The sequence below is a fragment of the Pipistrellus hanaki genome, assembly GCF_964339955.1.
Source record: "Pipistrellus hanaki genome assembly, chromosome: 7".
Classification (NCBI taxonomy): Eukaryota; Metazoa; Chordata; class Mammalia; order Chiroptera; family Vespertilionidae; genus Pipistrellus; species Pipistrellus hanaki.
Window position 1 is genome coordinate 8,670,835 of NC_140509.1, and position 14,077 is coordinate 8,684,911.

The 14,077-nt window shown below is 40.2% G+C and overlaps 1 protein-coding gene across 2 annotated transcripts in view; it reads right to left on the minus strand.

The window, feature by feature from the left end:
* BTBD9 (BTB domain containing 9) overlaps positions 1–14,077 on the minus strand; it is a 411,421-nt gene that overhangs the window by 64,359 nt on the left and 332,985 nt on the right. For both annotated transcript variants that reach the window (XM_084889529.1, XM_084889528.1), the window contains exon 9: positions 9,653–9,760. In XM_084889529.1, the coding sequence (XP_084745655.1) occupies positions 9,653–9,760 (108 nt within the window). The remainder of the gene's footprint in view (positions 1–9,652; positions 9,761–14,077) is intronic.

A 14,077-nucleotide genomic window follows, 5' to 3' on the forward strand; every position in this document is an offset into this window, starting at 1 on the left:
CAGATTTTCTGATTGAGCTCTGTGATGACAACAGTTCTAGTAGCAGGACAAAGGAAACCATGCATGCATGACTGGACACTAGAGTGGTAGCACTTACCATTCATTCATTCATTCATTCATTCATTCAGACAATACAAGTGCAAGGTCCTTGCCAGGCTATCATGACAATAATGGGTAAGACAGATCAAATCCCTGGAGCTCTCATGGAGCTTACAGTCTAATGAGAAAGAACAACAACAGTCATACAATAACCACACTAAACAAAGGGTCACTGCAAACTGATGTGAGCTGTGAAGGGAAAGTAGCTTGGATCAACGAGAGAGAATAACAAGCGATCAGATTGAGATGGGTGGTCAGCACAGACTTTCCTGTGAAACTGGCCCTTGAGCTGAGAACAGAAGGATTATGGCATTAACCAGACAAAGGGCCAGGGTCAGGGCTTCAGACAGAGGCCACGGCGTTTGCAAAGGCTCTGGGAAGGTGCAGCGTGATGTGTGGAGCCAGAGAGAGGAAGCCAGGCTGGCGTGAACAGGGACAGTGAATCAGGACGAGTATGGAGAGACAGGACGGGATGGGGCCAGATTGTGCAGGCTCTCCAGGCCACCTGAAGAATGCTGGTCTTTATCTAGAGAGCAGTGAGGAGACAGTGAGGGGTCTTAGCAGGTATAATACAGTGCTGGGCTTGGAAAGCACCACTCTGGCTACAGCGAGCAAACTTGAGCACAGAGATGTGAGGGGCAGTTAACCAAGTGGAACAGAGAGGAGAAAGATGATGGCAGTTGGAATAGTGTGGTCTTGATTTCTTGTCATTAGAATGTAATAGTGATATGAAAGCTATTTTCTTCATAAAAGAAAAATCTTTCTGACCATGCACATTTTAAGTGTGCTCACCCAGCTCACTGGGAAAGTTTATTAAGGTATGCTTCATTTTACTTACAACAGGCATCACAGAATGAGGTGGCTCCTGGAGGAAGCAGGAAGGAGAGAGGGAGCTCTGGGCTTCTCCCTCCTGATCATCTGTGAGCTGACAGGACTTCATTTCTTCCCAGCTCCTTCATCTGTCAAATGTTCTGGATGGGAGGAACCTCTCCACTGGTGGTTGACAGAACCTGCTGATAGCTCTACGTTTACAACTCAGGTCATGTACTTCAAAATCTACTTTCCACCTGGCTTCCAATATATGGGTAAATTTCTGCATAAAAACTTTTTGCGGCAAAGAAGATAAGTCCTTTGTGTAGATATGTAGGTATGAGCGACTGACTCCCTACTGATGTTTTTTACTGTAAAATATTCATACACTCCTGGTACTTCATTATCCGATAGACAACAGTTTGATGAACAGGTGTCTCCTGGTCTGGTCTAACAGATGCCTTCTACAGGGCAAGCTCTGACATCTCACCATTAACACAAGAGTCTGCCTACTGTCCCGTGTGTGTGTGTGTGTGTGTGTGTGTGTGGTGTGCTCGCACTTTATCTAAATTCTGTTGGTATTCCAATTTCATTTTTTGCCATTCCTTACAGTTACATGCTCCTTTATCATTCAAGTTCTAAATCTTTTGACAAAATTAACACCAATGTTTGCCCTTTAAAAATTAAACTTAGGAAAGAACATGACTGGCTTTTTTCATTACTGTCAGATGTTATGTAGAAAAATGGAATTAAGTGTGAGAAGAGAAAAATAAAATCTCCCCGAACATTTGAGAAGTGACAATTACACAACCAGAGCCCGTTAATTGGCTCACACTTTAAGAAGGAACAAGCTAGTACAGTCCTCCGACCACACAGGGAAGGGGACCTGAGAAGAATAGCGTCTGTGCCCACAGCAGAGACTTGCAAGAAGCAGTAATATTTCAGTCCCAGCCTACATGACAGTCAAGAGCTCCCGTCCCATCCTGGAAACTGAACTGACATTAAAAATGAACCTCCTCTCATCAGCAGTCTCAATGGTGAAGACATTTCCTCTTTTAAAACCTACTTTCTTTTCATTGCATCACATTAATGACTCCAAGCCCTCTGCACACAACCTGCAGGCTACACGATTAGCAGTGACCTCCTGGCACCAACCCAAGATTTTCGCTTTGTTAAGTGTCAGGCTAAGAAACAAAGCTGGCAGAAGAAAAGCTTCCTCAACTTTATCACTAACAATGGCAGAAAAAGATGTAGGAAATCACAGGTAAGGTAAATTGTTTAGATTTAAATGCACTGTTTTTCAATCTTGCTACACTTGGAAGAGTTTACTGAGGCTGTAAATCTCCACCTTTAATTTATCTCATTGCCCTCACCCATTGCAGCACTCAGAAAAAGAAACACAACTCCCTGTTCTAAGATTCCTAGTGAATACACAGAACCAGCTACAGAAACCGACCCCCGAACAGAGCGTTGACCTTCCCCAGGACTAAATGGCAGTACAGTCCGTGAGGGGCCCGCACTGCTTCTCAGGTGTGAGTGCCATCATGCTGAAGGACAGTGAGCAGACGCGCTGACCCCACAGCAGCCCCTCCCGGGGACACAGACTGACCAAGTGCTTCTCAGGGAGGGGGCAGGGAAGAAACCTTCTCATGGGAGCATGCTGTAGAAACTGCCTGATCCATGGTGATGCTCCAAGGTCTCAAGTAGGCCAGGGCCTCTGAGAGGGAGAGCCATGTGGCAGCAGACTGCTGAAGTTCCTGGGAAAGGCAAGCAGAGGAAGCACTCAGAGAACCAGGCAGAGGAAGCTCTCAGAGGCCCAAGAGAGAAGCATGGAAAAGGTGGCTCAGGTGTCCTTTTCAGGGAGCACTACTTGTGCTCGGGTAGGTGGCAAGGTTCTGAAAAGCTAATAGGATATTGCTATGGAAGGCATTCATTTATTTAATTTACTGCTGACTGTGCATAAACCATGCCACTCTGCCGCCTATGCTGCTCTGGGAAGAACAAGTGTCTACAAAACATTCATGGCTGCAGCAAGGAAAAACTCTCAAATAGTTTTCTTTTTTATTTTAAAAGAAATACATGTAAGTTGGCCAAAAGTGTAGAAAACTAGAAATAAGTCCCATAACCCCAACACACAGAGGCAGTCATTATCATCATTTTGGCCTATTTCCTTCTGCTTTTCTTCTTCCATATTTTATTTCCTACTTGTGATAATACTTCCATAATGTTTTTACCTTGCTTTAAAAAACCTTATTATATAAGTATTTTCTTAAGTTATTAAAAACTCTTCACATCATTTTTTTCTTAATCCTTACCCAAAGACATACTTCCATTGATTTTGGAGAGATAGGAAGGAGGGGAGGGGAGAGAAAGTGAGAGCCAGAGTGAGAGCGAGAGCGAGAGCGAGAGATAATTGGTTGTCTTTCATATGCTTTCTGATCCGGGCTTGAACTTGCCACCTAGGTATGTGTCCTGAAGGGGAATCGAACCCACAACCCTTGGGTGCCTGGTAGGACACTACAACCTATCAAGCCACATCAGACAGGGCCTTTACAACATATTTTCCCCCCATTTTTAAAATTAAGGTATTATATGTGTACTTATCTTACCATTGCCCTACCACACCCTACTCCCATACATGCCCTCACCCCCCAGTGTTTTGAGTCCATTGGTTATGCTTATGTGCATGCATACAAGTCCTTTGGTTGATCTCTTATCTCCCCCACCTCTCCCTAACCTTCCCACAGTATGTTTGATGCTTTACTGCCTCTGTATCTATCTTTTTGTTCATCGGTTTATAATGTTCTTTATTATCCACAAATGAGTGAGATCATGTAGTATTTTTCTTTCATTGACTGGCTTATTTCACTTAGCATAATGTTCTCCAATTCCATCCAGGTTGCTGCAAATGGTAAGAATTTCTTCTTTTTTATGGCAGCATAGTATTTCATTGTGTAGATGTACAACAGTTTTCTGATCCAGTCATCTGTTGATGGGCACCTAGGCTGTTTCCAAATTTAGCTATTGTAAATTGGGCTGCATTAAAAAACTAATAGATTTAATAAATAAATTCCGCAATGTAGCAGGATACAAAATTAATGCTAAGAAATCAACGGCCTTTCTATATATCAATAGTGAACTTACAGAAAGAGAGACTAAAAAAGCAATTCCATTTACCATCATACCAAAAAAATTAAAATACCTAGGAATAAACTTAACTAAGGAGGTAAAAGACCTATACATGGAAAACTACACGACACTGAAAAAAAGAGATAGAGAAAGATGTAAACAGATGGAAGAACATACCATGTTCATGGATTGGTAGAATCAACATCATTAAAATTTCCATACTACCTAGAAAGAACTCTCCAAAAATCCATCTGGAATAAAAAAAGACCCCGAATAGCCATAGCAATCCTGAGAAAGAAGAATAAAGTAGATGGGATCTCAATACCAGTTTTCAAGCTGTATTACAAAGCCACTGTTCTCAAAACAGACTAGTACTGGCACAGAACAGATATATAGACCAATGGAATAGAATAGAGAATCTTGATATCAACCCAAACCACTATGCTCAATTAATATTTGACAAAGGAGGCATGAACATACAATGGAGTCAAGACAGTTTCTTCAATAAATGGTGTTGGGAAAATTGGACAGATACATGCAAAAAAATGAAACTAGATCACCAACTTACAGTATACACAAAAATAAACTCAAAATGGATACAGGACTTAAACATAAGACGGGAAACCATAAAAATACTAGAGGAATCCACAGGCAGCAAAATCTCAGACATATGCCCAAAGAACTTCTCCTAGACCTAGGGCAATGGAAGCTAAAGAGAAAATAAAAAAATGAGACTACATCAAAATAAAAAGCTTTTTCACAGCAAAAGAAACCATCAACAAAATAACAAGAACATATGGGAGAACATATTTGCAAATGTTATCACTGGTAAAGGTTTAATCTCTAGCATCCACAGGCAACTTATACAACTTAATAAAAGAAAGATTATATTATACACCCTAAACTTACACAATGCTGTATATTAATAACATCACAATAAAATCGGGGGGAAAACAAAAGCACTCAAAACACAAATAGGGTTATCCACGACAGAAAATGAGCCTTTATCCTAAAAGCAAAGAACTTAATATACTAATAAAGGAAAACACACACACACACACACACCCCAACCCCAAGGAGCGGAGGGACTTAGAGGAGACACTGAAGAATCTCATTTCCTGGTATTTTTCAGAGGACAGTAAAAAAAAAATCTACTCTCCAATTACTTCTTGACTAGGCAGAATGCTATTAAGGCAGGATCTAAGGCAGGATGTAAAGATCCTATAGAACTTCACTTTATAACACAACTCACATTCTTTATTTCAATAAAAAGCAGGCTACAATTCTTCAAGCTAATAGAATCCTCTTTGAGGACTGCTCTGGAATATAGCAGTTAAAAAGGAAAGGCTTTCTTCTTTTATTATCTGCATATCTCCTATTATATTTAAGACCTAACACAAAAATGGAAGACAGTACTTTGTGGTTATGACTATAACATAAAATCATAACCATTGGTTCCAATGATCCCAAGAGGGTTAACAGGCATTTGCCTTCATGCTACTACTCTTGTTCATCTAATATATTACTTATTTATACACTTATTGCTGTAGCATCGAAGTGCTAATATACAAAGTTAAAAACATATAAATTATTTAAATCCAATAAAGTAATGGAAATAAAAAATAAAAAAGAGGAAAGAAAGATATTGATAACTTTAATGCAAAGCTCCTGGGAAAGGTCCTAATAAGTGTATGGGTTTTTAATCAAGAAAAAACCCATTTAAATAAATATACAATTATTATGATATATCTCAATCAGTAGTCAGCCAATTCTTATAGAAAACTAACACTGTATAACACCTTCAGCAAGGGGATATAAAAGAAAGAGATGAGGCCCAAGTGGCTTAGTTGGGCATTTGACCTATGAACCAGGACGTCATGGTTTGATTCCTGGTCAGGGCACACTACTCTCATCATTGATATCTCTCTCTCTCTCTCTCTCTCTCTCTCTCTCTCTCTCTCTCTCTCTCTCTCTCCCTTCTTCTCTCCCTCCCTTCCTTCTTCTCTCCCTCCCTCCCTCCTTCCTTCCCTTCTTCTCTGGAATCAATAAGAATATATTTTTTTAAAAAGAAAGAAAGAGGTGAGGAATTATATTAGTAAAAGATGAAATGACAGAAGAGATGGGTGATTGTAACCAGTAGATGTGTCAAAGACAAAATTTGAGGAAGCAGAGGATATGGCCTGTGAGCTGGACACCCAATAAGCAATGACTATGGGAGGACAAATGGGCAGCTGTTCATGGACCTTGAAAGCCCCCATCTTTTTTTTTTTTAATGTACTTTTTCTTGATTTCAGGGTAGGCTGCCTGCGGCCCATCCCCTAACTGGGGATTGAGCCCGCAACCCAGGCATGTGGAATCAAACCGTGACCTCTGATTCATAGGTCTATGCCACCATTTGTATAAAAAGGCCTCCCTCTTGTATAAAAAAGATTCTTAGAGCTTGGAAACAAGCTAATCACTCCATTTACCAGTTTTCATCATCAGCCTTGGTTTAAGTTCTCTACCAATGCTAGGAGGCGATGCAGTAAAGCAGAAAGAGATATCCCATGAGGTGCTTTGGATTCAGGACAAGATGAGATAAAATATGCAAAGTACTGAATCTAGTTATTAAATAATTGTTAGTTTTCTTATGCTATGCCAGAGATGACTTCAAGATTTGTGTTCTACTGAGAAGTCACTGCCCAGCCTGAAAGCGACCTATTTCCTAATCCTATTAAAGTGACTGTGGCAACGAACTATAGTTCTCTCTTGGGTAATGCAAGTGGAAGAGATGTTCACTATGCCTAGGCCCAGTTGCTCAGAACCAGGAATACTTTCTCTCTATTCTCTCCCCATCTGCCAGCTAGGTGCAGGTGATGCTGAAGAGGCCCTAGGTGAGGGCAGAACCACAGAAGATGGTAGGTTCCACCATTACCTGTAGAGACCACTTGAGAACCAGAAACACCTACATTGACTGTTACATGACTGAGAAATAAATTACTGTCTTAAACCACTGAAATGTTGAAGCCACTATTTGTTAAGTAGCAAGTGTTGCCCTAACCAATATAAACATGCTATATGATAATATTATGATAATGTCAAACATTGCATCAAATAACTATCATTAAAACTATTACCAAATCTTGGCCAAAAAGTAAATGAAAAGATGTTCCACATTATTAGCCATCAAAAACCAAAAAAACAAATCAAAACCACAATGAGATGCCACTTCACTCCCACTAGAATGGCTATGAACAAAAAGATAGTCAATAGTAATTTCTGGCAAGAATGTGGAGAAACTGGAATCCTCATACATTGCTGGTGGGAACACAAAATGGTGCCGCTGCCATGGAAAAGTTTGGCAGTTCCTCAAAAACTTAAACCATATCACCCAGCAATTCTCCAGTTCTAGGTATATGCCCAAGAGAACTGAAAGCATACAGTCACACAAAAAATTGTACCAAGAATGTTCAAAGCAGCACTATATATAATAGCCTAAAAGTAAGACAATTGTGTGGCTTAGCAGTTGAGTGTCGACACAGGAACCAAGAGGTCACCAATTCAATTTCCATCAGGGCATATGCCTGGATTGCAGGCTCAGTCCCCAGAACAGAATGTGAAGGAGGCAGCGGATCAATGATTATCTCTCATCATTAATGTTTCTCTCTCTCTCTCCCTCTCCTTTTCTCTCTGAAATGAAGAAATGTGTGTGTGTGTGTGTGTGTGTGTGTGTGTGTGTGTGTGTGTACGTATATATAAATAAATAAAGTAAGCCCTAACCGATTTGGCTCACTGGATAGAGCATCAGCCTGGGGACTGAAGGGTCCCAGGAACGATTTTGGTCAAGGGCATGTATCTTGGTTGCAGACACATCCCCAGTAGGGACTGTGCAGGAGGCAGCTGGTCGATGCTTCTCTCTCACTGATGTTTCTAACTCTCTTTCCCTCTCCCTTCCTCTGTAAAAAATCAATAAAATATATTAAAAAAGTAAAACAATTCAAATGTTCATAAAATGATGAATGGATAAACAAAATGTGATATAGATCTCCATATGATTACATATTATTCAGCCATTAAAAGGAATGAAATGCTGATACATGCTATAACATGAAAACTAATACTAAGTGAAAGAAGCTGAGAACAAAAGATCACTTACCATATGATTCTATTTATATGAACTATCCAGAATATGCAAACCCATAGAAATAATAAGTAGAATATTGGGTGCTGGGGCTGAGGGAGCTGAAGGGAAATGGGAGACTGCTAATGGGTAAGATTCTTTTGGGTGTGATGAAAATGATCCTAAACATTAAATAGTAGTTATGGCAGCATAGTGAATATACTAAAAACCACTCAATTGTATGATTTAAAAGGGTGAATTTTATGGTATGTCAATTATTATCTCAGATAATTTGGCTCTACATAGAAAAGTACTGAGCTTTTCTGAAAAAAACTGGTAAAGGGTATGAGGGAACCATCTAGACCAGTGGTTCCCAACCTTTTTTTGGCCATGCCCCACCTAAGCACCTCTGAAATCCTGATGCCCACACTCCCTGACATATAATTCTTATTATTTCAAAAAGTGAATTATTATTCACGGGGAGGAAGCCTAAAAGGCCATTAACTTGGTCTAAACAAACTTCCAAAGAACATGGCATCCATGAAAGAGAAAAATAAAAGAACAAAAGGAAAGTTGAAGTAATGAGGAAGAAATCACTAAGAAATTGTTTAAAAAATAATAGTAATAAGAAGTTATATGAACAAATAGCAAATAAAATTTAAAAACATATAATAGAGAACCGAAAAGCATAAATGTCACAATATATATTTATATATTGTATATGAGGCCCCTAGAACCATAAGAAATGCAAAAAGTTCACTGTTAATAACTCATTCTTGAATTGCCTCCCTTAAAAATCAAACTGCCCCCTGTGGGGCGTGTGCTCCACGTTGGCACCACTGGTCTAGACACTCATTCAATCTGAGTGGTAGTTACATGAGTATATACACATGTACATGTTCATTCCAGGCATAAGTCTAGGCTGGTCAGAACTAGCAGAATCCTGCCTCCTGGCTTCCCCACACCAGGTCAGCTCAAACAGCCCCAATGCCCTATGCATGAAATACCCCTGTTTGACTATAAAGAACCTAAGCTACAAACTTTCCTTAATTTGGGTAATAGCGAACATAGAGATGAGATAAGTATTTAAAGCTACCCCTGAGTATGGTATGAGGGTGGGGAACAGGACAGAGTTCCAGAATAATGACTGAAGTGTATATTGCATCAGCAAAATTCTCTAGGGAAGAAAAAGTTCTAAAGGGGTAGTGTGGGATGTGGAGGGAGGACACAAGACAGAATTGTATATGGAAAATATATTTTCCCCCTGCTTATTAGTACATGCCATTTTCAAAAATCAAGTTCAAATCACAAAATAAGAAGAGCTTGTTTGGTCATATAAAGTAAATTCTCATCTAAGTACTTAATAGTCAAAACTGAAGTCAAGGATCATGAGAATGTTTCAAATTCCAAACAAGATATAATCTGGTGATTCTATGACTCTTCATTGGAATCTTCTGAATCCATTGGAAAGACTGTATTTAAATTGGAACACATCTCTCAAAGGATGTCACTTACTTGCAGGAGACTTTAGTTCTGTCGGCCACCATGGTCCACTGTTGCTGGTTGGTGGAAACCTCAATGTAGTAGCTGTAGCTTCGATCATCACAGTCCCAAAGTAATAACCTGAACAAAGGGAATACAAGGATGCTGTGAAATGTCCTCACTGGCCGGAGGGAGTTCCTGTCTACTCTCCATCCCACCTGCCCCTTTGCCCCAACACACTTCAAGGACTGGGGAAAGAAAGGCAATCCCCCAACAAAAGTTTGATGGGAGAGGGCAGAGTCTGCAACAACAGGGTCACCATGTTTCCCTTTCCCTTTCCCCTCTGTTCCTGGTTACCCTAATAAAAGATCAATATGCAAATTAACTATCACTCCTCTACACCCACAAAGCCACACTCACCAGCCAATCAGGAGCGAGTATGCAAATTAACCGCAATCAAGATGGCTGTGGCTATGGAGTGAGCAGGAGGCTTGGGTTTCCCCAGCAATGGAGGAAGTCAAGCTTTCCACATACCCTGATGGCCTGAGACATACACTCAAGGCCACAAAGTTTCAATTATAGAAGATAAATAAATCCCAGATACCAGGGCCTCTGCTGGGGTAGCCGGGGGGCATGGCAGGCCTGCAAACCACCACAGGCCCCTCGCCCAGGCTGCCCCATGCCCCAAGGAAACCCCACTCTGATCCAGGATGCCCTTCAGGGCAAACCAACTGGCTCCCACCCGTGCACCAGGCCTCTATACTATCTAATAAAAGAGTAATATGCAAACTGACTGTTACTCCAACACACAAAATGGCTTCCCCTATGTGGTCAAAGATTCTGCCCCCATGTGGACACAAGATAGCCATCACAAGATGGCCAGTAGGGGAAGGCAATTGGGAGGGACCAGGCCTGCAAGGAAGGGCAGTTGGGGGCAATCAAGCCTGCAGGGGAGGACAGTTAGGGGTGACTGGGCCAGCAGAGGAGGGAAGTTGGGGGTAACCGGGCCTTCAGGAAAGGGCAATTGGGGGGACCCAGGCCTGCAGAGGAGAGCAGTTGGGGAGGGACTAGGCCTGCAGGGGAAGGCAGTTAGGGGCAAACAGGCTGGCAGGAGAGCAGTTAGGCATCAATCAGGCTGGCAGGGGAGTGGTTAGGGTATGATCACACTGGCAGGCAGAAGCAATTAGGGACAATCAGGAAGGAAGGCAGGTGAGCAGTTGGGAGCCAGCAGTCCTGGATTGTGAGAGGGATATCTGATTGCCCATTTAGGCCTGATCCCGGTAGGATAATCAGTCGAATATTCCTCGAGGGGTCTCAGAATGGAGAGGGTGCACACTGGGCTGAAGGACACCTCCCCACCCCCGTGCACGAATTTTGTGCACCAGGCCTCTAGTATGTATACATATGTATTGCTCTCAATGATTAAGTCCATAATACCTAATATTTTAGAATTCATCTTTTTTTATTTAAAAAAAAATATGCTTCTATTGATTTTTAGAGATAGAGGAAAAGATAGGGAGAAACATGGATCAGTTGCCTTCTGTACACATCCAGACTGGGGTCCATGCTCAGCCAACTAAGCTACCGGTATATGGGCTGGGCTGGAATTAATCTTTTAAGTAGAAGAAACTATTAAAAGGTTTGGTAAGCATAAGCAGATTACACCTTCTGATTCCCTTTAATTCACCTGAGTCTTTTATCTCTCAAAGTACTCTAAATGAATGATATAGGATCCCACCCTCTTATTTTTTAAAAAAGTGTCCAATAGTTCTACTCTTTTTTTAAAAAAATATATATTTTATTGATTTTTTTATAGAGAGGAGGAGAGAGGGACAGAGAGCCAGAAACATCGATGAGAGAGAAACATCGACCAGCCACCTCCTGCACACCCCCCCACCGGGGATGTGCCCGCAACCAATGTACATGCCCTTGACCGGAATCGAACCTGGGACCTCTCAGTCCACAGACCGACGCTCTACCACTGAGACAAACTAGTTTCAGCAGTTCTACTCTTATATTATGTCAGCTTGCCTGATAAGAGAGGGAATCATTTCCCTCATTAACCATTTCTCAAATATTATTCTAGTTTCTCAGCACTTTTATGCAGTTAGCTTAAGTTAATTTATATTTATGTTGAGTAACTTTTAAAAGTGTAATTTTTGCTTCTATGTTTGTATGTTTCTCAGGATGATTATAAATCTTTTAGAAAGAACATGATCTTTTTCTTTAAAAAAAAAAAAAAAATTCTACTCCAAACATGAGCTCTGCTCATAGTGCATGTTTCATATATATTTTGGGCTGAAATAATTCATAACTCTGCCAGAATAGATTAAAACCAGGAAAAATTTTCAAGTTAATCAATCACTCTATTGACTTAATAGTTCTGGTAACAGGTATTTTGGGAGATAATGTTGAGGCTATTTCCCCAATGGATTATTTTGATTATTCATAGAGTCAGGTTTATCATAATCCCTCTCCTTCTGGATAATAATGAGTTAGTGTTCCTACCAGTGTATCCAAATGAAAATAATCAATCCCTTTTGGAACACAATCTAACCAGATCCTATTTCATAGGAAAAGACTGTCCCAAGAATATAGGATATAGAAAAGATAAAAAGGAAGACCAATTATGAGCATCCTAAATGTTCTTGTACAGATTCTTGGAATGATAGCCTATTAAAATAATTTTTTAAGTTGTGCACATTATGTCCCATAGTAGCTTATTCTATAGAGTCTTCCAATTTGTTTCAAAGTAAATTATGTTAAAATAAGGATCGTTTGTAATTCCTGTAATTTTGGAAACATATAGTTCAAATTATTTGTAACTTGCTTGTTTTGTTTTATGACCTATTACGAATACCTTTTCTTATATTATCAAATATTCTTCTTCATTATATGTTCTGCCTTCATGGAATTTCACTGAGTGGATGATTTGTAATATACTTAATTAATCTCTTATTTTGGGGCACTTAGATAGTTGATAATATTTTATTGTTATGAAAACTCCATGATGAATATTCGTATAAGTTAAATGCATGATTACTGCCTGTGAAAGTTTCTGTAAGTGAAACTCCTTGAACAGAGCATATGAGGCCTTGATATGCATTGGAAAATAGCTGCACACCCTCCCTTTCCCTCAAACTAAAGTCTGTACCAGTTCCTACTCATACCACTCACAGTGTATCTGTCACAAGCCTACCTCTGTGCATCTCTATCAGTATTGTGTATTATCTTTAAAAATATTGCCAATATTATAGATGGACTATTATCTCATCATGTACTTTAATTTGCAACTTTTTCCTTATCACTGAATTTGAATATTTTACCCATTTTCTATTTATTCTTTTGTTAATGACTTATAAAATGCCCTCTATATTTTAAGGTTATTAATCTACTGCCTATCATAGTCTCCATGCTGAAGATATTAATTTTTATTAGCCTAGTCGATCGATCTTTACCTCAGTAATTTCTCTTGGCCTAAAGTCTTTTTTCTGAACAGCAGCCAAATGCACATACTGGTTGAGACATCTCCTCTCTATTCCTCTATTAAGAATCCCTAGGGGCTGGAATTGTGGGGTCATGTGACTTCTGAGTGGAAAAGGGACACTAATGGATCGGAAGTTATGAAGCCTACAGCTCAGACTCACCTATACTTCAGAGTTTTTAAGAGATATTCTAATTCATGTGCCAGGATACGTATTTATTTGGAATTTAGGCTTAGCCAGGAATGAAAATCCCTTTGTTGATTCAACTGGAAAAAGGCAAGCACAGCTTGAGAACAGTAAAGGGAAACTGGCTCAGTTTATTTTTCCATGCAGAGAAATTTTGTCCTAATAAGGTAAAACAGCAAAGCCCACCAACTCCCTTCATTTAGTTCCTGGCCAGAAAAGTCTGCCTGATGTCTTTCTACCTGCAACACAGAGTTACTAATCTGCTGAGAATGTTTTCCCAGGCAGCTGACAGACACACTCCCTCTGACTTTAACTGAAAGCAGCTCCTTAAACATATACTCCACATCTCATCTGGCCACCAAAACATCAGAAGCCATTTTCAAATGGGGCTGAAAAAAGGGAGCTGCTGGCCAAGATCTATCAGTGCAGTCAGGGTCTGTGTTTAGCTGTTGCCACAAACCCTCCACCTAATGAGCACTGCATGAAATGCTTGGTGATGTGAAACGTCTCTCCATCCTCCCTATTCTCACTGTGAAGTGTAACTTAAAAGCAATAAAATGCTGGGCTTTTTAAAATTGATTAACAGATGTGATTTTGCATACCTCTTCCATAAATGCTCTGGCTGGTTCCATACCACTCATTGATTACCAGGGTTCAGTTTACAGCAGCTAATTGCTCTCCTCGCTGGTGTTTTGATACAAAATTCAATAGTAAGTATGTTTTCAAAACTCTTGTCTTTGTGGCTTGAGTCAGAAGTGACTTGAGGCAAACCCAGTGGACTGAGTTT